The sequence below is a fragment of the Phalaenopsis equestris genome, unplaced genomic scaffold, assembly GCF_001263595.1.
Source record: "Phalaenopsis equestris unplaced genomic scaffold, ASM126359v1 Scaffold000002, whole genome shotgun sequence".
Taxonomy (NCBI): Eukaryota; Viridiplantae; Streptophyta; class Magnoliopsida; order Asparagales; family Orchidaceae; genus Phalaenopsis; species Phalaenopsis equestris.
The window spans coordinates 78,494,887-78,521,087 of NW_018164444.1; the positions used below are offsets into that span (position 1 = coordinate 78,494,887).

Here is a 26,201-nt window from a genome sequence, read left to right on the forward strand (position 1 = left end):
CTCTCATAAAAAATTCACATCAAAATTTGTTGTACAATAGCATAATTTATACATCAATTGAAAATTTGCAGATATCTTTTTCTCATATCAAATTTCTTTTCCCAACTAGCATTACTTTCTATTGCGTGATTGCATAATACACTAACAAAATAAATCTCTCCACTTTTGAGTTGCTTGAAATCATAATCTTTATTCTTTCTGGCTCTTTTATAAATATCAGATAAGGTTGAATGTCTATGGGTTCCTTGATTAGCTTTTTAGCCTCATTAGCAATGTACTTCTAAAGTATGGTGATATGAAGCACATTATGAACCTGTACATATGTGCTAGTAGGGCAAACCTGTAAGCCACGTTTCCAATCTTCTCCAAAATCTTATATGAGCCAATGTTTTGTTGGCTTCATGTCCCAGATTTTATTCTCCCATTTCAAATTCATCTGGCCGTTGCTTAACATCATAATAATTTTTTTGCCTATTTTAAACTTCTCTCAGTTTGTCACAAATCGATAAAATCTTCTCCGTAGTTTAATCAACTAATGCACCAATTATTTTTTTTAGTAGTTTCTGTTCAACTAAGAGGTGTCCTGCATTTTCTTCCATAAACTGCATCGTAAGGAGCTATATCAATAATGGCCTGGAAGCTATTATTGTTGGCAAACTTTATCGAAGGTATGCAAATTTCCCAATTTTCAGACAAAGTCTAATAAACAAGTCTTTTAAGATTTGGATCGTTCTTTTTGATTTATTATCTATGTGGGTATGAAAAGCTGTACTGAATGTCAGTTGAGTACCCAAAGTCTCTTGTACTTTTCTCTGCAGTCTGAAAGTGAATCTGTTTTCTTTATTTGAAATAATTGGCTTTGGTTCTCCATGCAACCGTATAATTTCATTTACATAAATTCTAATTAGCTTATCTACAAAATCTATCTAATAGATAAGAAATGTGCAAACTTAGTCCGATGATCAATAATCACCCATATCGCATTATGACCTTGCCTAATCATGGGAGCCCAATCATAAGTGTCATAGCAATGTCTTCCAGTTTTGCACTTTGGCACAGACAACGTTTGCAGTAGCCCACTAGGTTTATGATGCTCTTACCTAAAGCCCTTTTTTTCATTTTGCCTTGCCTTATTTACGTGTACCGGGCAGGTGGGGCTCTGTCACGCCCTAACTAAAACCCCCTGATAGGGTCAATCATTTTGTGATAGAGTCTGACAATTTGGATAGACCAACTATCACTAACACTCGTTCTGACTTTTATAATCAGGACTTAGTAGGTGATGAATTAGTCTAAGTGGATTTTCGCAACATATGTGATGCATTGCATTTTAAATTCATACTCAGAAGCATGAAAATCATTTCATCCAAAACATAATAACTATATATAGCTGCTAAATCCAATATAATAAAAAAAGATGTACCTAAATCATATATACAAAGCTCCCAAAGCTATAGTGCAAAAGCTATACAAACAAACACATAGCTACTCGCCCCGGTGCTCGTTGCCCCTACCTGGAAGTCAATAATGAAGAATGAGCAACAAGCTCAGAGAAATAATTAGAGCCAACATAAAATTTTATACATAAAAAAAAAATAACACGCATGCTCATATGAATTTATATATGAATACACAAATTATAACATGCTAGCATAATAGAGAACATGAAAAAAAAACATGTATAGAAATGAAAACTGCAGTGTAACATGTAAATTGTAAACATGAAATCATAAGTATAATAAAAAAGTGATCGTAAGCATGTTCATAGTATATTATCATAGCAATGTCATTTTATAACATATCATATTAATGTCAGTTTTTTAATGTATTTGGTTCAACTATTTTCATTTTCTTTCATATTGGGTTGTCACCTTGCTCTAAAGATTATCTAAACTATCGATAAGGTTGGACTTCTCCAACATAGCAATTATCGATAGCCCCCCGATGTTCACGGTTTCTTAATGTTTTGTCACCGCCTAATCCCTAATGTTCCCAGAGTTTCGTTCTCTTATAAATATCAGGAGTGTGAAATATTACATCATTGCATAATTTACTTGCAAGCACTCATGTAATAGTCTTCCCACAACATTACTCATGACATTTAAGTCATCACTCTTGCATCAAGCATTTATCAGACATTACATGTATCATAGGTATAGGCATGAAACATAATTGAATACTTGTACGAAATTCATATCATATGCTTAATTATATGTAGCATAGTCCGATCATAACATTATCTGTATCGTAAGAAAAATAAACGTGCATTCATACTTATAATTGTAGGTTTCCATTTACAATATACAAGAAGTTTGAAATGCATGTGTCAAAATAGAAATCATATGATAACCTATAGATGATTATTTTTTTAAATTAATACAAGATTATTTCACTTGACTTGACAGAGCAACCATATGATGAGTGCCCGCACGTTTGTCTCGAGTTCGCCGCCTTGTATGGATAACTTGGGTCTCGCAGACAACATATAATTTTATAAATTTGGCTCATAACATGCTTTAACAAAAAAAAAGTACTTGCCAAAACATGCCTCAAAAGGCTTTTCGACATAAATTCGCCTTTTCGAAAGTACCGATTTCATTTTTTCTTCTTTTTATCATCTCAAATTAGAGAAATTCGTCTTAGATGGTTTGGTCACATTAAGCATCGACCATCTGATGATCCAATTAGGAGAGTAGATGTTTTAGACTCGACTTATGTTGAGAAAGGCAGAGGCTGACCTAGGAAGACTTGGGCTTATTGTATTAAAAATGATATTAGTTTATTAGAACTAAATAAAAATATGACGCTAAATAGGACGCAATGGAGAAAAAAGATTTATGTAGCCGACCCCACGTAGTGGGGTTAAGGCTTTGTTGTTTGTTGTTGTAAACTTTACTTCTCCTCATTGATGTCGGGCTAAAATGTTTTTAGAAGCTCGCAAATCAATCACAAATTTTCCAGCACAAAATCGACGCCTCTGATGGCTACTAGAAACGATATTTGCACGAAAAATGATACAAAAGTAAAAAATGAAATGTAAGGAAATAAATTCTTAGAATGGCAAGAGAGGGATTCATACCCTTGGATTTCACCTGAAGCTTCAAATTGTTGCCTGCAACCCTCAAAACTGTTGCTTGTGGTTGTTCGCCCCTTGTACTGTAGCAAGGGTCGTGGCCTTGCTGCATGGGGTTGAACAAAACTCCTTCGCAGGATCCCTTCAGAGATGCAGCAGGGAGAATCAGTTGAGGGAGAGCGGAAGGAATCCAAAAGAAATTGAAGGCCTTGGAACCTCCTGGACCGAAAGTTATGATTAATAGGCGTGAGAGGCGGCAGACTACAATGCTGAGAGGATTAGGGAGAATTAATTAAATTAATTAAGATCTGATTAAGTTAATAAAAAATATATCTTTTAACATATATTTTCCAAATTATTCATAATTTACATGTAGTGTTTTATATCGTATTGCTTGATTTCATTTGTAGAATTTTATAAAATTGCTTCAAGCACATTTTGAGTGGTGTAAAATTTTAGGTAGTTTTAGAATTTCTCGAACTTTGGGCTTTACAACTCTCACCTCATAAAAATTTCGTCCTAGAAATTTGTGACTTTATTGGAAAAGAAATGTTATTTTCGTAACATTTCTTTTTCCTACATCACTTCTTTTCCAAGCTTGTGCTTCCACTTTATTAAAAGAATTTGTCAGTTTTGGAGCTTCTTAACATTAGTTACTAAAATATTTTCTGTACTTTAATATTTTCTGTACTTCAATAAAATATTTTCTGTACTTTAATATCTTCATGTGAAATTCTCTGCTCTGAATTTGAAATTCATTTCTTAACATGAAATTGTGAAACACATCGTATATACTTGACATATTTACAGATAACGCTAATCTGTAGGCAACTGGACCAATATTTTTCATAATTTCAAAAGGACCAATGTGCCTGGGACTTGGCTTGCTTCCTTGACCAAATCTAGTTGTACCTTCATTTGCCCGACTTTCAGAAATACGAAATCTCTAACTTCAAATTCAACATTTTTGTGCTTTGGGCCATATTTTTTTGCTGTTGATTCTGAGCAGCTTTTAACTTGTCTTTGATTAATCTGATTTTCTCTATGGCTTGATCAATTATCTTGGGATGTAACATTTAACGTTCATCCACTTCAATCCAATTGACTGGAGTTCTGCAATTTCTGCAATACAGTGCTTCATAAGGAGCTATTTGGATGCTAGAACTATTGTTGTAAGCAAACTCGATCATTGGAATGCGATCTTCCCTACTCCCTACAAAGTCGAGAACACAAAGTATTAATAGATCTTTCAATCTTGAATTGTCCTTTGTAATTGTTCTTCGGTTTATGGATGAAATACATTGCTGCAATGTAACTGCGTACTCAAATCTTGATAAATGTCTTTCCACAACCCGAACATAATTCTTCTGTCTCTGTAAAAATCAATGACTTTTGGAATGTCGTGCAATCTGATAATTTTTTGAGATACAATATGACAATTTTTCTACTGAATCTATCGACTTGATTGGCAAGAAATGAGTTGATTTGGTTAACCAGTCAATAATGACCCAAATAATGTCGGGATCCTGTTTGGATCTAGAAAATCTCATGACAAAATCCATAACATTTTTTTTCCCATTTCAATTCAGGCATTCACAATGATTGTAGCAATCAACTGGATCTCTAATGCTTAGCATTTACAATCTAATATGCTTGACATTGAGTTGCATATTCAACAATATCATTCTTCATACCAAGTTCAAATTTTTATACATTTTTATGCTGCATGGATGAATTATATATCCTGAATGATAAGCTTCCTGTAAAACTTTTCCTCTCAAATTAGAATCAACAGATGCCCATTACTGCAGCCTATATCTGATAATGCCATTTTCATCAACAATCATATCCATCCTTTTTTCTGATTAACATTGCTTTATGAGTTTTTGAAATTCGTTGTCAACTTTTTGTGTTGCCTTGGTTCTATTCATTAAAGTTTGTTGTACTGTCAGTTGATGTAAATAACCCATATCACTTGATCTTCTAACTTCCAACTATAGAACATCAGTTTCTTTCATCAACTCTGGCCTTTGAGTAAGAATCCAACTTGCACTATCTGTGGATTTATGTCTCAATGCATCAACAACTACATTTGCTCTGCTCAGACAATACTGTATATCCAAATTGTAATATTTTATCAACTTTAACCATCTTTGCTTCTCAAATTTAGTTCTTTTTTGTGTGAAAATGTACTACAGATTTTGATGATCAGAAAAGACTTCGCATTTCATGGCATATAAATATTGTCGCTAAAATTTGAGAGCAAATACCATAACAGCTAAATCCAGATCATGCGTCGGATAGTTCCATTCCTTTGGCTTCAACTGTCTGGATGCATAAGCTAACCTTTTGATTTTGCATTAGAACACAACCTTAGCCTTTTAATGATGCGTTACTATAAATCTAAAATTCTTCTGTGCTTAACGGAAGAGCTAACACGCGTGCATTAGTCAAATGTTTTTTCAACTCATGAAAATTGTGCTCACATTCTACAGTCCACTCGAACTGAATTTTTTTTCTCATCAACTTGTATAACGACATAGCTATTTATGAAAAACTTTTAACGACCCTCCTATAATATCCTACCAAACCAAGGAAACTATGTACGTTTGTAAGATTCCTTGGAGTAGGTCATTTCACAATTGTGTTCACCTTTAGGATCTACTGAAATTTATCGATCACTGATAATGTGTCCAAAAAATATAATGCTTCGCAACCAAAATTCACATTTCGAAAATTTTACATATAACAGATTTTGTCTTGACAGCTCCAAAACCATCTTCAAATGCTTGGCATGATTTCATCAGTTCTTGAAAAATTAGAATATCATTGATAAAAGTAATAACAAACTGATTCACATACGGCTTGAAAATTCGATTCATCAGGTCCATAAAAATTGCGGAAGCATTAATTAAGCCAAAAGATATACCAATAATTCTCAGTTATATGTGTCTCCTTGACTCTGATCTGATGATATATTGATCTCAGATCAATTTGCAGAAATACAGTTGCACCCTTTAAATAGTCAAACAAATCGTCGATCCAGGTCTAAGAATATTTGTTCTTGATTGTCACTTTGTTCAACTTTCTGTAATCAATATATAATCGCATGGATCCATCATTCTTCTTGATGTACAATACTTGAGGAATCTAATGTTAATGAATTTGGCCTGATAAAAATTGATCAATTCCTGCACCTGACATTTCAATTCTTGTAATTCTTTCAAAGCTATCCTGTAAGGAAATTTGAATATTATAGACGTTCCCGATGCACATCAATACTAAACTCTTCTCGTGCTGGTGGTAGTTCTGACAGTTCCTTAGAAATATATCATAAAATTCTGAAACCATAGAGATATTTTTCAATTATCGTACATCTTTATTTAACACTTCTATTTTTGCTAAGAACATCAGTTCACCGCTTCAGAAATACTTCCCAGCTTTTATTGCACTAATCAGGGTCGATTGTGCATTTCGATCACATAGAATATAAAACAGCTTTTCACCAGAGGATTTCAGCTTCACCCCTTTTTCAACATTCAATTGTAGCAAAATGATTTACTAACCAATCTATCCCCAAAATGACATCGAAGTTCTGATTTGGTACGATAATCAAGTCCATTGACAATTTCTTATCATGAATATGAACATGCACTACACATTTTCTATTGAAAGCATAATAACACAAATTATGTGTAAAATACATAATATCAACATCTAAGTTGGCAACAAATTCATCAGAAATAAATGATTGCGATACACTTGAATCGAATAAAACAGTGCGAGGGTGATTTTGAATTTGTAGCTTACTTATAGCATCTTCTTCAGATTTTTTGGCTTCTTGAGGGGTAATTGCAAAAACTTGGGCTTTTACTGGTTGCTCAGTTATGCGTTTTGAAGTTTCACGCTTTGTTTGCATCAAAGGCTTTTCTAAAAATTGAATTATGCTAGGATGAATGTCTTCCAAAAATTTTCTGGATTGTCCTTGCCTTTGGATTGTCTGTGGTCTGCTGTCTTTCTTCTTTTTATGTGGACAATTCATTTGAATGTCTTGGTTGTCCACATTTGTAACATTTTTTGGAATTAATCAAGCATTGCCCAAATTGTCTTTTTCCACACTTTTCACAAATTGGTTTTTCTATCTGAGGCTTTTTCTGCTTCTCTTCTAATTTAATTTTCTTGCTTTTGAAGTATTCTTTTTTGCCAAAATCCTTGCGCTTGCTTGCTTGAGGTTTCCACTCCTGACTGGAAAAGGTAAGCTCATTTTCAATATTTCTTGCACTTTCACTAGTACAGAGAAATCGTTGATTTTAAATAGAGTTAATGCCAACCTCAACTAATCTTTGAGACCACACAGAAATCTGTGACACTTTTTCTCTTGGGTGTTGACATAGTGGGATGCATATCTAGATAGAGAAGTGAATTCTGCCTCATTTTGCATAACTGTCTTGGACTATAAGTTGGATTAAAGAATTTGTCTTATAGTGCTAGCCTGGCTTAAGGCGGAATGAAACAATCTTTAAAGACTTCAACAAATTCTTCCCATTAAATCTGTGGAAGAGTTGTCAACTGAAATTTTTATGTATACTGCGTCTGGCACCACCTTCTTACCTCGCCTTCTAACATGAAGGTAGCTATTAGCAATTTTTTTCTTAGACAAATCATACAATCTAGAATTTTTTCGATATGCAAAAGCCAATCTTCAACAACAGCAGGGCCACTAACACTTTTGACTGCAAGTGGCTTGAAAGTCTGAAATATCTTCAAGTGTAGATCCACTTTTGTCCCAGTTTAAGGTTTAGGCCTTATACTGGTGGAGAATCTTTCAATAGTAGAAATTTTATCAATCACTTGTGATATTAGCTGCACAATGCCCTGTAACTCATTAGCTTTGGCATCCTCATTTGTCTTGTTCTAATTTTCATTTCTATTCAAAAACGTTTCAGATCTAACTTCATGTTGCACCCGACCTTAAAGACTATCCTTTCATACTTTTTAATTCTTCTCCAAACATATTTATATGTATTGGCACAATTTATTATTCACATGCAATTTATCGTACAATAATTTTATCTTTCACACGTGACACCTTTACTCGTAAGGGTTACCCATCAAATTCATCAACCTATAGTTCTGTATAAATCAATTCATTTTTGTTCTCATTCTTACTTCTTCTAAATGTAGCACGCTTCAATTATTTTTTTTATCCAATAATCATGCTCTGATACCACTTTCTCTTACACTCCAACTAACCCCCATAATAGGGTTAATCGTGGTGCCACCGAGACTGGCAATTTGGTCAGACCAACTCTCACTAGCCCTCGTCCTGACATTTATAATCAAGACTGAGTGTGTGATGAATTGGTCTAACTAGATAGCTGCTACTTACTTGATATGTTGCATTTCAGATATATATTAAGAAGTATGGAAATCATATCATTCAAAACATAAAAACTATGCAAAATTGCTGAATCTAATATAATAAAAAAATATGTACCCAAAACATATGTACAAAGCTTTCAAAAACTATCATGACACACCTGACTACTCGCCTCGTCTCCTTGCCCCTACCTGGAAGATAACAATGAAGAATGAACAACAATGAGCTCAGAGAAATAATCAGGGTTAACATAAGATTTTTTATATTAAAAAAACTTGCATGATCGTATGTAATTATACATTTCTATACCCAAAGCATAACATGCTAGCATATTAGAGAACATGAAAAGAGAGCAAGTACAAAAATCAAGACTGCAGTATAACATGTAGATCTTAAACATGAAATCATAAGTAAAATAAAAAAAAACATGATCCTAAGCATGTTCATAGTATATTCATCTTTTAGCATATCATTGTAATATCACTTATTTAATGTTTAAAGTTCTACTATTTCCATGTTCTTTATCCATGAGTCGTCACCTTTCCCCAAAGGGGATATAAACTATCGATAAAGGCTGCACTTTCCCAACATAACAGTTATTGAAAACCTCGTTGATACCCATGGTTCCCTAACGTTTTGTCATTGTCCAATGCCAACGGTATTGAGAGTTTTGTTCTTGTATAAATATTAAGAGTCGGGAATATCGTGTCCTTATATATTGTGCTTGCAATCACTCATGTAATATTCTACCCATATTATTACTCGTGACATTTAAATCATCACTTCTGCATCAAATATTTATCAGACTACATGTAGCAGATGTATATGCATGAAACATAACAAATGAATACCTACAAAAAATTCACATATGTATAGTCATATGTAGCACAGTCTAATCATCACATTATATGTATTGTAAGAAAAGCACATGTACGTTCATACTTGCAATTGTAGGTAGTCATTTACAATATGCAGGAAGTTTTAAATGCATATGTGTTTAAATAAAAATCATATGAAAATGTATAAAATATTATTTTTCTTAAATTTACTCAAGAGTATTTTATCTGACTTGATGGAGCAGGCATACAACGATTGCCCACATGCTCATGTTGAGCTCACCTCCTCTTATAGACAACTTGGGGCTCGTAGACAACATATGATTGCTTAAAATTTGACACAAAATGCATTAACAAAAAAAGGTACTTGCCAAACCATACCTTAAAAGAGCTTTTCGGTATAAATTCGCCTCTCCGAAATCACCAAATTCACTTTTCCTCCTTTTTATCACTGCAAACCTTACATCTCCTTAATTTAATGCTAAAATATTTTAAGAAGATCACAAACCAATCACGACACTTTCAGCACAAAATCGGCGCCTCCGACGGCTACTAGAATTGATATTTGCACGAAAAGCTAGAAAAGTTAAAACAGATGTGTGAAGAAGGAAATGAATGCTTAGAATGACAAGAGAGGGATTCATACCCTTGGATTTTACCCCGAAGCTTGAAATCGATGCCTGCAGCCCTCAGAACTACCGCTCGGTTTGTGCCTGCTCGCGGCTTTTTGCCCTTGCACTGTAGCACGGGTCCCGACTTTGCTATAAGGGACTAAATGAAACTCCATCGTAGGATCCTTCTAGAGACGCGACATGAAGAATCAGTTGAGGGAGAGGTGATGGAATCAAGAGGAATCAAATGTCATGAAACCCCTGGACCGAAAACAACGCGGTGGGCTATAGTGCTGAGAGGATTAGGGAGAGTTAATTAAAGTATTTAAGAGTTAACCAAGTTAATAAAACATATAACTTCTAACATTTATATTTCCCAAACTATTCATAATTCACATGTAGTGCTTTATATTAAATTGCTCGATTTTATGCGTAGAGTTTTTTAAAATTAATTTGAGCACATTCTAAGGTGTGCTGAATTGGAGTTACTTTTAGACTTTGTTGAACTTACTTGATTTCTTGAAATGTGAGCGTTACAAGCTCGGCTAAGCGAGTATTTTACACACACAGGAATGCTTCTGTGTTTCGTTCCTTCTCTTAGAACTCTTGGTCAAATGCTCCTACAAGCTGCATGCTTTCCCCTTCTTCCTTTCACTTAGTTGGGGCATGGGACAGTCATCCGTGCTTCCTTTGCACTGGACTTCTGAACAATGCGTGAGGAGTGCTTCCCCGAGCCGCTTGAGTCTCCAGGTGTTCAATTGAGGATGTGTGAGCCGCATGAGGCACCCTCACATGAGGAAATGGACGTACGAGGTGAGTCACACCTTTCCTTTTCCCCTTCTCTCTTCTTTCATCTTTTTTCTTATACCACTTTGTCTTCTTTCTCTTTCTTTTCTTTTTCCTCGACTTGTTTCCCTTTAGCTTTCATGCTATATGTTTCTCTTTCTCTTCCTCTACTGAGTTCGAATGGGAGGGAAATGTGGGGATGAGTCTTCATATACTTTCCCGCAGGCGGTGCGGGGTTTATCAAACAACACCTGTGAAACTAGTGGCGTAACAATAATTTTTTTTATAATAATTAAGTTAAATTAATTAAAATTTTAAAAGATTATTATGAAATTTCACCCAATGAGTAGTTTATCTCATATCTTTACCAGCCAACATATTTTAAGAAAATAAACTTCAAAATAAATGGATTCTAGAGAATATGTATATAGATGACGAAGAGCTCAAATTGATAGGTATATAATTTCAGTTTTTATATTATGTTAGTTGTAAAAATTTAATACTTATACGAACTGATTGTAAATGAAAGTTTTATGAAACAAAAATTTTCTTTTATGTTTCGGATTAGATTAATTATGAAATGAAAATTTTTATGTATTTTTCTCTCAATCTGACTGTTTTCGCCTTGATATTTTAAACGCTAAAATATAGAGCTACCAGGAAAATGATCATAAAAAAGTTGAAACTTAAATAACATTTCTTATAGTTATTGAAATATTATAAAATTTTGATATCTGAGGGCAATGCATATGAATCGAGAGGATATAGACGGGTACACTAGGGAGGCTAGACTGGCTGAACAACAGAAATTTTGTGTGCAAAGTACTTATTGATCCCCTTAGTAGTGCTAATGTCCCCATGGAAACATTTGCACAGTTGATTGTAGCAGTGACACCATTGATTAAGGATTCTCAGTCCTAGGCCAAGGCTAGTGGGACAACAACAATGGATAAATATTTATTGCTATTCTAGGACATGATATCGCCGCTCTTTTCAAGAGTAGGAGGGTTAGTGGAGGCTGCAAACTGACTATTGAGGATATAAAATATCATTGATGTTATGTCCTGCTCTTAAGAGAGGAGTTACATTGGCCACCTTTGCTTTCAAGTGAGAAGCAGAGTGGTGGTGGTAGGGGCAACTACAGAAGAAGTTTGAGGGATGACAAAAAAACTAATTCAATGGGAGGATTTTGTGAAGATCTTCTGAGATTGATTTTTCCTACTATCGGCTGGGCGACATATGTATGATAGATTCTGCAGACTAGTGCAAGGTGATCGTTTTATTGTGCGAAAGGAGGTTGATTTCACGATGCTATTCAGTTATGCCCCATAGTTGATCTCTAATGCAAAAGAAAAGCCTTGTCATTTTTTATGTGAGTTAAAGAATGTGATTAAACGAACTTTAAATTCATTGAACATTGAGGATTACTTAGTCCTAGCGGAGAGAGTGAGGATGATAGAGATTGATCTGCTGGCTGCATGAGGCGTAGAGATATTCAAAAGAGGAGAGGCGATAAGTGGTCCAAAAATGAGCATGCCTTTCTGTTTATGCATTTTGGGAAATTTAACTTGAAGTTGCCTTGAGTTGGTAACTGTGACACTGACAACAGTAGCAGTGTGACCACCTGTGCCAAATTTGGGAAGACAGAGGAGAATGTCTATAGGGTGCCAACACTTTTTTTTGGTGCCATTAGTTAAGACACATTGCAAAATCTTGCTTTAACTTGGGCTAGATACGCTTGCTTGATACCAGAGCTGATGTTCCACCTTTCTAGGAACTTCTGACAGGCAGATGTCAACTGAGTTGTTAGGATCTGCTCAAGCTTTAGAGTCAAACCCGTCAGGTTGCGGTGCCTCGAGTTTATTCACTGATTCTATATGAAGCTAATGATTCTCTTGACGTTAATACATATAGTTTTTTTGCTTTATTTAAATCTATCAAATTTTTATTTTACACTTGGTTTTTATATTCTTCTTATTATAGATATGACATCTATCCACAATAAATTGGTTAAAATTTTATTTGATACTAAAGCATCACATTCGTTTATCGCTGAAGAATTTGTGAAATTTTAAGGGTTGGACTCATTCAGGATGTCTGATGCCTTAATACTCATTTTGCCTAGCAGGTTGCATAATTGTTGATAGAAGCTGTTGTGTGAATCTGACCAGATGTGATAAAAGTTTGATGGCAAATTTGATAGTATTACTACTAACCGAATTTAAAATTATTCTTGAGATGTATTGCCTATCTAATCACTTAAGAGTCCAATTCAAAATCCTTGGAGAAGAAGAATTCAATTTTTTTGGGAGATTGAAAAATCTTATCCATGATGATATCGAGTTTAAAGGCTTTCAAAATGTTAGCAAAAGGATATCAAGGTTTTCCGGCTTAAGTCATTGAAAATATGAAAAAAAGAGTAGGGCGATATACTCATAGTAAAGGAGTATCCAGAAATCGTTCCAAATGAATTTTCAAGTTTGCCTTTAAAGAGAGAAAATTTTCTATTGATTTAAATCAGGTGCAGTACCAATGACAGATACCTTATAGAATGAAAATTAATGATCTACAAGAATTAAAAAGTCAGTGGACTTAGTTGAGAAAATATTTATTAGGCCAAGCATTTCCCCTTAGGGAGCCTCGATGCTTTTTGTTACGATGAAAGATGAAAATTTAAGGTTATGCATTAATTGTCTAGAAATAAACAAGCTCACAATCAAAAGTATCCTGTGCCAAGGATTTATGACCTTGATGATCAATTGTAAGGGACTTCGCTATTTTTTAAGATTGATCTACACTCAGGTAATTGTCAGCTAAGAATTAAAGAGGAGGGCAGTCAAATATGAGAAACAAATGTAGAGAAGGGCATCAAGAGAGACAGTTAGGGAGAGAATGAGCAAGCAGGTACATGATTGAGGTAGGGATTGAGATACTAGCCTGGTGTAACTAAAGAGGTGAGAGAATATGAGAGAACCATAAAAGGAATTGATTAATGTTATGTGAGGGATGGACGAGATGGGTCAGCACCATCACATAGTGCATGAGAGGGAATTTTACATGATTTCTATGTGTGTGTATGTGTGTGTGATAATTTTAATTTATTTAAAAGTAATAATTATTATTTCTTTAAACAATAATTCCATATATAATAATCATTAAAGCATGAATTTAAATTTTAATTGATTAATTTAATTTAAATTTTTTAAATTAAAAATTTTCTAATTAAAATTTAATACAAAAACACATATACACATGCTTGCATACATACATATATACATGTGTATGTTTGTATGTGAGTATATGTGGGTGTATTGTTGTTTGTGCAATAAAATTAAATGGTTATATTAATTTAAGTAACTATAAATTTAACTTTTAAAACTTAAGTTATAATAACGAAAAAGATTTTTTTATAGTAGAAATAATAATTTATGTAGATGTTTTTGTATTTCAACAGCAAATGTATGTTGACTTTTGCTTAGAAAAAGAATTGGTTGCTCTCATTCATCAAAATTCTGTGTGATTGCCTCCTTGACCAAGTTTTTGTTTCTTTCAGAATGCAACAATTCTAGGGATGATGTAATTTACCTTAGTTAATATTAATGTTTCGAGTGCATCGATGTGGTCGGTTTGGAACTAGATGATGTTCGACTTTCGTTGTAGTTGAAGCATTTTGATCTAATTGTGCATAATATTGCGTTTATCATCTGCTTTTTTTATCAATTTCTTGATTTTACTTGTAGAGTATATATGGTTAACAAATACTCCCTAATAAATATGACGTGCACTTGAAATTTCCCATATTTATTTCAAATAGCTGACAGATGTCCAAGCACTCATTTGGGTGTCATGCGTGAGGTTTCACTGCACTCATTATACAAAGTCCCAAGAGAAAATAAATCTTATTATTGAATTCAAAGTTTGAAATTACAATAAACTGCTTGGAAATATAAAATTGCGACAAAATGAAAACACAACACTAGAACTAGGGTTGGATGTAGGTTTAGGTGGTGCTTATTATGGTTTGAACCTCCAGGATGGTGGCAACGGGCGGCTAGCAACCTGGAAACAATCATAGGAGTTTTTCTAGGTGGCGGCAACAAGGAGGAAGTGCTTCCACAAGGTGGCAGCACAGGAATGCAGCGTGGGTGAAGGGAATCTATGTAGGAGAGAGTACGAAAAGGATAGAAGGGGATACACACCACTTGAAGATCAAGATATAGTCGAAGCACCACTTGGAATTCTAGGATACAACCCTAGAAAGAGAAAAGGAGACGCTAATGGCTGTCCCAAAGCAAATCACAGAATAACTTAGGCGTAGACATCAAAGAAACACTTGAATAGATCAACTCCTATTAGGAGTGGGCCCACTCCAATTGGGCAACAACCCTAGGCCTAGAGGGAGCTGACCAACCCTCTTTCACCCCCCCTCCCCCAACCAACCCGCATCACTATGGTAGACTGATTTTTGGTTCTATAGCTATTTCATTCTTAGATTATAATTTCATTTGCTTTCTTATGTCCATCAGAGCTATCATGTGAAAAAAAGTGATCCTTGAAACAAGGAAATCACGCTTTAGAGTGCAGAATGTGAACAACATTAACTGTACGGTATGGGTGGCAGGGAATGGTTTGGAGATTATTGTAAACATGCTTGTGCTATCCTCTCGTATGAGGTTCCCTTTTACAAAGTCTTGGACATTCTAGCTTTCCTCTCCTTTTTGAATAAAGGGAGCATTATCATGATTTTTTTGCCAAACATATTTCTGTGGTAACAGCATAATTTTTGTAGCAATTTTTTTCCACAACCATCTTTTTTAACATTCCTAGATATAGCAAGTTTGATTTACATTTCATTATTGAGATTTGATTTTCGTGGCCCGACGGTTCTAAGCTGATTGGATGCTCGGTTTCTTCACCAAAGTGCATGGACATAATTACCCCTGATCTTTTCATATTTACAAACAGGATGCAAGCTAACTATTATTCTTTATGATGAAGCTAATATCTGTGTTATTGATGCAGTTGTATTATGTTTTTTTCATTTGAAAAACTATCATTGATTTCCTACTTCCGTTGGGAAAAATAAAGTTCATACTCAAATCTATATTTTTGTAATTCTTGTTGCTGGTTTGCTTTTTTCTGTTTTTTTAATTCGTAAAAACTGATGATCTTGACTAAGAAGATTAATTTGTACTTTCCAGATGATGGGCTATTTTCAACATTACAAGTTCGGTCTCCATTTCCAGTCTTTACTTTTTTGGCTGGTCTGTATACTTTTCTCTGTAGTACTATCATTTGAGCCCCATTTTCATAATTATCTGTCATTTGGGATGATTTCTGCCTATAACAGACATTGATGAGAGAGTCTGTGTCCAAAGGAAGGTATGTTTTACCAACGAAGGACCCTAATCTTGCTGTTGATAATCCGGGCCTTGTCCCTACTCAGTCAGATAAGGAGAAAAAAGGGTTGCCAAATTTTGTTAACGATGACATCTGTGCCGTTCTTTTGGACGTATCTCTCCAACGAATGATCAAGAAAAGTAATACACCGGGATATTTATCAAATGAAACTCTAGAACTATGGAGTGATGAATTTGATGGGAGTGATTTTGGTCAATATCGTTCTAGATTGGTATGAGTTTGTAATCTTTTCAATTTTTTTACTTGATGGCCGTTTGAGATTGCCTTTGATTTTGTTTTTTATTTTTTATTTTTATTTTGTGTATGTTTTGATTTAAAACAAAACATATTTGGCATAATATAATATAATTAGTATTATTTAAAAATATTGAAAACAAATTTTAGATTGTTTGAGTGTTTTTAAGTGTTTTAAAAACAAACTAATTTATTTTTAAAAACCAACAAATTAAAACATGCAAAAAACATAGTAAACAAACATGTTTTTAAATGTGAGAAAAAGGTCAAAATAGTGCCGTGACTTTTTGCAGGGATTATTTTAGTTCCATAGCCTATAAAAGTGCCAATTTAGTAACTGGATTCTTTTATTATGGGTTAAAATAGTCCTATCCAGATAAAAGGGTTTGTGGACTAATGCGTCACTTTTGTAGACTCTAGGACTGAAATGACCTTGTGTAAATCGTTAGGGGATTATTTTGGCACATTAATTTTTTAAAATTTAAGTAAAAACAAAAACAAAATCCAAAAACAGAAGTGATCCCATGGTAGGCCTTTAGCAAATTTCTATTAATGTTTTATGTAATGCATTAATTACTTGTTTTGCTACATTCTATAATGTCCTTAAAGCTCCTTGATCAACAATGGTGCTGTTGCCTCATTCTTTAACGTGAAATTTAAAAATCAAATTAGGGTCAGTGGTGCAGTTACATCTAATCTCTTAATCATGTTGTAGATATAACTATTATTTATTCCTTATCTTTCTTCTTTTTTTAATAATTTGCCACATTTGTTTTAATATTTTTTAATGTTGTCATCTTATAGTTTGTCCTTGAATTTTGATGCTTTCAGTTTGAAATGGTAGAATCTCACGGTTAATTGTAACCTGAAACTAGACCAGTACGCTGGTGGAAATTCGTACATCTCTCGTGGTTATCACCATATCTTGTGCTTATATACATAGCTTTTGTACTATTGATCTTTTCATTGTCCAAATTTGAAGTCCTTATTGAAGGGGCTATGATTTTCTTTTGTCTATGCTGCAAGAATTTAGATATTTGTGAGTTTTTTTGTCAGTTTTCTGCCCACTAGAAAGAAGCCGAGGATAACATTAAGCATGCATGCCTTCTTCCTCTTGTTTCCATTTTATAGCAATATTTTTCCATGTCGCGCAGCGTGGTGATAGAGAAGCTGACTTTTTCGTCAGTTTTACTCTAGAACCTAGACAAATCAATAAGCAATTCAGCATGGATTGTTTGAAAGTTTGGTTCGGGGTTGGAGGATTGTTTGGTGGTGGAGTTGTGATTTTGGGGGTGGTTAAGGTTTTGTTTATAGCATTCAAAGACATGGAGAGAACTTGTTTTACTTTAATATCTGATTGCTAAAATTATCAGTCTTGAAATTTTGGTATTTGTGATCAAACTTGGGTTTGTGAAGTAGGAATGCTAATGTAGTACGCCTTAAGTTCGGTGGTTTTCCAGTGCAAATCTACAATGTGATGGACAAAATCATTCAAAGGCACTCTAATTCATAAAATCAAAATTTTATTTTTAACAACTATTAGTTACTTTGAATTGAATAAAAAATGCAAAAAAAAAAAATCACGCAAATTCTTATTTAATTGACTTATACTAAAATTAATGAGTATAAATTTGGAAATATAAAAAATTATGCAATCAATTGAAAATTATTGCCAGAAATAGGAGAGTGTTGAAGGATCAAGAAGTATGCAAACATCTCAGTTCTGAATCTCAAATTGGAAGAAATCTGAACTAACCAATTGCTGGAGCAATCTTAATGTCAGTGACTTTGTGAAGTGTGGGAGATCATATAGGTTAGAATTTCGTTTTGATACTAACATGTACTTTTGGTTTCATCAAACTGAACATATGCCAGAGTATTGACTTACTCTTTGGTGAAGGGCCTTCAACCAAAGTAAAAGCAAGTCTGCACCACCTAAAAGAGATTTTGCTTGATAAAAAGTAACACAGTCGATGATAATTGTTCCATGTCTGAATCAGACAATTGAATATTCAGCCTTGGGTCTATGCTCTATCACAAAAAGAACGAATAGCTTGATATTATCACAGGCACAATTGTTATTCGAAATAAACCTACTAGAGTTTAATTCGAATCATTTGATACTTTAGCATCTCATTCTTTTTTCAAGATTTTTACTAAATCTTTTTGATTGAAAATACTTCAATCATGCATTTGGTTTTATCATTTGTTATGCCAAATGGAATTCATATGTATAAACAGAGTGTGCTTTTAAAAACATGTCAATTTTATTAGAATAATCTTGAGGAATATCTAATTTGATTGCCTCTCTTTTAATTCCAACATGTAAATAGAGTGTGTTTTGATACTAACATATACTTTTGGTTTCATCAAACCAGACATATGCCAAAGTATCGTCTTACTCTTTGGTGACGGGCCTTCAACAGAAGTAAAAGCTAGTGCTGCACCACCTATAAGAAATTTTGTTAGATAAAAAGTAACATACTCGACTATATTAGTTCCATGTCTGATTCAGACTCAATTTAATATTCGGCCTCAGGTCTATGCTCTATCACAAAAAGATGCTAAACGATAGCTTGATATTATTACAGGCACAATTGTTATTCAAAATAAACGTACCGGAATTTAATTTGAGCCATTTGACACGAGCATGTCAATCTTTTTCCAAGATTTTGATCGCATGCTTTTTGGTTTACAATACTTCAATCATGCATTTTGTAATAATCAATTGTTATGCCAAATGGAATTCATATATATATATATATATATATATATATATATATATAAATAGAGTGTGTTTTGAAAACTTATAAATTTTATGAGAATAATATTGTGGAATTTCTAATTTTATCGCTGCTCTTTGAACTGGATATAATCTTAGGGGTGGATTGACTGTGTAGCCGTTTCATAACTATAGATTGTTGAAAGGTGACGATGTTTAATATTTTAGAGAAGAAGAGTTAAGCAGGTTTAGAGTAGTGTTTTCAATATTAGTATTATCTTTGAAAGATTATAAACTTTTAAAAAAAGTTCTTGCTTTTTTGTCTCAAGAACGTAGCAGAGTATTCAAGTAAAAAAAAAGATGATTTGTCTGGTATATTTCCATTCAAGGAGATGAATTTGTATATTGATTTGATACTGAGATAGTAATCTATAGCTAGAGAATCTTATAGAATATGATCAAACATGCAAAGACTGAAGTCATATAAAGGAATTGTTGGGGAAGGGTTCTAATGTAGTACTTCAGTATGGGGAGCTCTACTACTTTATGTGAAGAATGATGATAATCTAAGATTGTGTATTAAGTATAAATAATTGAATGTAAATAATTGAACGTCCTTAAATTTATGATTGAATGCCTTTTACCAATAATGGCTGATTTATTTGACTTTATAGAGCTTTATTGTATTTTAAAGTTAACTTATGTTCAGGTTATGTCAACTATAAATTAAAGCTGATATAGTAAAACTAGCAATCAGCACAAGGTATGGATATCGTGAATTTATGCTGATTATTTTGAATTGATTGATCTTCTAATTGTATTTATTGTTCTCATGAATATCATTTTTAAACCTTTTTTGGATAAGTTTGTAATTGTATTCATAGGTTATATTATGATTTATCATGCCAATCATCTACATGCATTTTTTACAAGCACTTTAAGAGAAGTAATTTTATTTAAAGTTTTCAAAATGTGATTTTTTTTAAGTGTTGCATTTCTTAGGCATATGATTAGCTGTGAAGGTATTATTACGGGCTAATATAAAATTGAAGTGATGATAGATTGACCAAGGTCGGCTATAGTTGCAGTGGTTTTATAGACCTTTTTAGATATCTTGGAAATTGAAAGATTCTCTTAGATTAGGTTGTTTTTGTCAATATTAACACAAAGTAGTTAAATTTGAGTAAAATGACTTTTTAAGAGATTTAAAATATGTTTTATGATTGCAACCATGCTAACTATTCTTGTAAGTGCTGGTTGGTTTCAGATATGTAGTAATGCATCATTGACGGGATTAGCTTGTATTTTATGTAGCATGGAAGAGCAGTCATATATGCTTCTAAACAAATAAAGAATCACAAGAGAAACCATCCCACACTTATTTTGGGATTAACTACAACTATGCTTAATCTGAATATCACTACATGAAAGTCAGGGATTACCGATTGAAAAATCTTTCTGTAATTAATGATATTTAGTTGATAAATTGGATTACCGACTAATTTGCGACCAATTTTTGTCAATCAATAAAGCTTTCATCACAACCGACAAACGACTGAATAGCGTCTGTTTTTTCAGTCATTAACCATGTATCAAAATAACGATGAAATTTTGAGTTGCAGAATTAATGCCTGGATTACCGACTGATTAGTGGTTGAATAAGCGACAGAAATCATTGAATTAGCAATCAATATATCTGCTACTAATTTGGAACAAAGCAATAGTTTGGGGGCAAATTAAATTTTACACACCTGCAATAATGAAACAAAATAATTATGACTCATATTCATAATGTCTCATAGCAGGTTAATAAGATCAAGTATAGATAATGATAATGAATGAAATTAAAGTAGTCATAACAAATGGTAAGAAATCATCCAATAATCATTCAGTACAATATCATTTACATTATAAATGAAATAGATCTACACATGTTTGAAATGAAAAGAATAAATTAATCGTGATGCTCGTCTTCCTCATTCTTTTCATCCTCTTGCTCCTCGATCATAGGTAATGCGTTAGATGCTGCTGCTACACAACAGTCGCCTCGATCAGCTGACCCTATAATCCCTAGTTTCTTCAAGCTCCTTTACCCTAAACTCATGCTGACATACAATATCATGGCTGCCTTGCAATTCATCGGTCAATGCGGTCACACTTCTGGAGACTTCGTCATGAATCGATGAGGATCTCTGGCCTGATTCGGAGTGCTATGTCTCATATACAAATCCCTATGTTCTGAGGTCGTAGATCCTCTGTTTCTTCTTATCTTCGGTAGCTTCCTTCTTGATCTCAAAATTAAAGGGTCAGAATAACCACTAGTCACAAGCACCTGCTGGGCTCTGACTTCTAGTCTGCTTTAGGTGCTCATAATTATCCAAAAAAAAAAAGAAACGATAATTAGTATCAATATACGACTTTATATAAATTACACAAATAAACCAAAATTACTTAAACTTATTGTTTACCCACCGATGGTCCGCCAGATGTTCATGTGTATGTGTGTGCAACTCAGCGGCGGTTGGCTCCAACCTTTGTCAACATAGGAAAGAAATAATTATATAACTTAGTTCAGTACAATGAATAAATCTGAAGAGCCTCTTATTGTGTTAGGTATAAGGAATCGAGTCACCCGTGTGTAAGGAGACACCTAAGCCCCCACATTCTGATGTCCAGTTCAGTTGCGCCGTCTCCCTCTTCCTAACATATGCAGGAGTGGACCACGCTCTAGTGAGCTTAGCCCACACATTTTCGCTTGTCTAGATAGAGCTCTCCCACCTCTTCCAAATAGTAATGAACGTATCTTTCAAACGATGCTTGTCTCAATCCTCAAGGTTCCTTAGGATCTGCTGATTATGCTGAGCATCCCACCAGAAGTCTTGTAAAAAATTAGCAAATAATGTTTGTTATCAAACAAATAACTTAAGTTTATAAATGTAATAAAAAAATATTTAACTTCACCTGGTACTTCTGAGCCACATATCCCAAACATCGATAGGGTTCTTTAGCCACAATAGATATGCTTGATGTTCTCTGTGATTCATTGGACATGCTCCTTGGATGCATAAAAGCTAGAAAGAAAAAGTAATTTTAGTCAAATAATATAATGAAAAATTAATTTTGATTACTATAAATAAATTTATTTTTGAATCTCCAACTGGCTTCATGTACATCCGCTCTAAGGTGTCCATAGCATTCTCGACAGAGTGGATAGGCTTGCCTCGAAGGGGAACAAAGGTTTCACTATGGTGGGAGCAACAGGTCTGTTGGGTACGACAGGTGGAGCTACTGGCCTAACATGTACATGAGTTGGAGCAACGGACCTGACTGACACTGCTATGGCATTCGAAGTGGAAACTGTCACAGTGGTGCTCATCTCTACAGTGGACTGTGAAGTACTAGACTTCTTTCCATAGTAGAAGCTACTTATAACTCATCTATGAATACCCTTGTCCTTGCTGCCACCTGAAGCTATCTATAACAAGAAAAAGTAAAATGATCATAATAATTTTACATACGAATAACAAAAGTAAAAGTAGGAAATTGCTGAACTAAAATAGAAAACTACTGAACTAAAGCAGGAAAATACTGAATTAAAACAAAAAAAAAACCACTGAATTAAAATAGGAAACTACTAGAAGTAATAGTATAACCTAATAGAAATAACAAAAAACTATGAAACAATTGAAGTAGGAAACACCATAACAGATAGTACAAAAGATAATGGACAAATACCCATTTTATTTTGATTCATCAAACGAGTGAGTAGAGGGTAAACTTATAACTCTCTCTTCAATGTCATCACCAAACTCATCCATATCATGACCAATTTTTTGTATGCACCTGTAATATCCTCTAAGTTTTCCCTTTCCTCAAAAATATCAAGAGGACTATACAAAATTTGACTTATCCTACTTTTGATGAGCAGCTTCAATGGTAGTTTAAACCTCAATAGTCGCTCTACGCCTAGTCTTGATGAAAATTGCCTAGTCAAGTTTGTCTCTTGCTCTATCAAGGCGTCTAATATACCTGATAGGTTTGACATTTTTTTCTAATTCATCAGGCAAGTTAGAGGGGACTTGTAATTTCCTCTTCTATGTCATCATCAGACTCATCCATATCATGACTAACTTCTTTGTTTGCACCAGTAACATCCTTTAAGGGTTTTTTTTCCCTCAATAATATTAAGAGGAATATAAAAATTTGACATATCTTGCTTTTGATGAGCAGTTTCTGTGGTAGTTTGAATCTCACTAGTCGCTTTAGCCCTAGTCTTGATGACCACTCCCCATTCAAGTTTGTCGTTGCTATATCAGGGTATCTAAGATAATATACTTGACAAGTTTGACTCGCTAGAATGAATGAATCGAATTTGTCATATTGTGTTCATTTAGTTTCAGTTGTGTGATTTGCTTTAATTAATTTTTTTTCTCAATTATGTACGATCAAACCGATAAAAGTTGAAAATAAAAACATTGTGTTCCATAGAACCTTGATAGTGCAACTAGACAATTTGTTGTAGAATCCTATAGTAATATATCTTACTATTGGAATGAGTATTTTGTTTAAGACATACACAATAATTATGTATTCTTTCCTTCAAATAAAAAACTCGTGTGAAATCTGTTCCCATTCATATCGAATTTAGGCCACGTAATCATGCTATGATTAGAGTTCCAAATAAGATCTATTATGCCCTGATCCGTAACTCCATTACTTTGATTATGAACTTATTATAAGTGCATTTAACTTATCAACTACAAATTATTGAGTTAGTTTAACTTACATAGAAATTGAGCCATGTTAGGAACTTACATTCATTCTTCTTACTGATAATTTTCTTGTTCTAAATGTTTATAGAGCTAACAAATAACTTGGTCACATAATTAAAATTGAAATAATCATGTCAATATAATATTTTTCAGTGCTAACTATACAACTATAAATTTATACGATTCTTACTCAAGAAATGGTTGAAAATTGTCACAGTTCAAAAAATAATATAAAGTCACGGTTCGAAGTTCTGTCATTGAGGTCTGTGAATTACATTTGCTTGACGCTTCACCTGATTTCTGAAATACATAAATTACAGACTGTGAAGATTTCTCAATTATATTTAGTGAATTGATTATTGTTGCTCAAAATAGTATGAACAAAAGGTAGTAATCTCTTTTAGTAAGTATGCATCATATATTGAGCATTCAGGTCGTGCTTTACTTTTTATGGTTCTTTTGATTTTATTCAAAATCTAATAATGACAAAAATTATTTTGTATGCTACGATAATGTTTCTTTGTGTATTATATAAGAGGCTTTTGAAAGACATATATTTCAAATGGATACTCCATTGGTACTATACCGAACCCCAAACTATTGTCTTGTAAGGTAGATGTGTGTGTAGATGCTCCATCGACTCAAAGATGCCGGAACGAAATATATGCTTAAGTTTGCATTAATATTACTTGAATACTTATTTCAAGTTGTCTTAATGTATCAACTTTCAAATAAGCTGCACAAAATTCTTTGAAGAATGTACTGATTTCAATTAATGGATTATTTCTGAATTGGCGAAACACTAAATGGTGTAGGTAGAAAACACTATAAGAAATATGATAGCCATGATTTTTTATATCAAATATTTTTGGTGCACCAAAGTCAATGCAACGACTCAAGTTAGAGGCATATCCACTATAAATATTTTGAGAGTGCAACTATTCACAGATTATTCTTCATTGCTCCAATGTAAAACAATACTTGGCTTTCGACATTTTTAATTTACCCGCAGTTGTCTCTTGAAGCTCTATTTCCCTTCTTATGTAATACTCTTTTAAGTTTAATTTGGCTTTAATTTTATCCCTAGTTTTGTCCTTCAAAGAATTTTTTTTAATGTGCACGACATCTATATTATGTCTACTCAAATTGGTTTTCTTGTACGACATACTCTAGAATATATTCTATTTTGTTCAATTACGAGCGAACTGAAATCAGAAACATGTTGTGAAGATAGTTTTTGGAGAATCCATCATCTTCGAAATTACACTACTCATCAGTTACAAATCATCCCCAGTTATCTTTGGTGGATGCATTGTTTTCTCAATTCTATCTTTTAAGAATGCACTTATTACGCTGGTGCTTAAGGTTAATTTTGTCTTTTATTAGCTTAAGAGAATTTTTGTCTTTTATAATTATTATGATTGTTAGTATAAATATGAGCTCATATATTTAGGGTTAGGGTTATGCATGAGATTGGGTCTTGTATATTAGGGTTAGGGTTTTAGAGAGATTTTCTTTGCCTCTCAATTTGAAGGATTTGGGAGAGATCATCTACCTCTCAAATTGTAGGTGTTTATCCTTTAAATGCTTCGTTGTTTGTGTTATTATAACAAAAAAAAAAAGCTTTTATCCCACTTTGTGAGGCTGTTTGTGCTATTGAAGTAAGAAAATTATTTTGCCTTAATTTATGTGAAAAATAAATCGTCTCAGATCCTATCAACTTGTATCAGAGCATTAGATCCAGGAAACAAATAAGGATAGTTGCGAACATATGGGACCGCAACATATAGGCTTCTCTGTCACGATGTGTTCATGACTGAACTACACAAAATTACAGCATATAGGCCCGTCTGTCACTATTAGAGCCAATTCGCTATGTATTGCGCCTACATATGGTCGTGATAAGAGATTGATGGAAGCCAAAAAGGATCACATATCAATACAATCGTGATAAGAACTCTCTAGGAAGTGGAAATACAGTCACAGTAAGAGCTATCTATGAAGCTGATGACAGGATTGCTTTCAACCATTTTTCTATCAGAGCAAAATTTCTCCACTTTCTTCCGTCTTTGACACTTCTCAGCCCTGTCCAATCGTACGAGATCAATTTGTATAGCGGCGATAAGAGGTAGAGCTCACGATACATATAAGAACGAATTGGTACAAAAGCAATTTTGTCTATTAGGGAAGCCAAAGTGATTGACGGGATTCCAGAGTATAGGAGTTCTTCGTTTGAAAAAGTATCGACATAAATAGCAACAATGAAAGTGGATGCTTTGGAGAAGAGATTGGAAGAACACAACTTAAATTTGGAATAGAGGTAAAGTTTTCGACCATAGAAGAAAGGTCTTCCTCCATGGAAAATC

General features: G+C 33.6%; 1 protein-coding gene across 5 annotated transcripts in view; it reads left to right on the plus strand.

The window, feature by feature from the left end:
• LOC110025960 (protein HASTY 1) overlaps positions 1-26,201 on the plus strand; it is a 115,618-nt gene that overhangs the window by 44,953 nt on the left and 44,464 nt on the right. For all 5 annotated transcript variants that reach the window (XM_020726707.1, XM_020726789.1, XM_020726874.1 and 2 more), the window contains exons 10-11: positions 15,888-15,950; positions 16,037-16,318. In XM_020726707.1, coding sequence (XP_020582366.1) covers positions 15,888-15,950; positions 16,037-16,318 — 345 coding nt within the window. The remainder of the gene's footprint in view (positions 1-15,887; positions 15,951-16,036; positions 16,319-26,201) is intronic.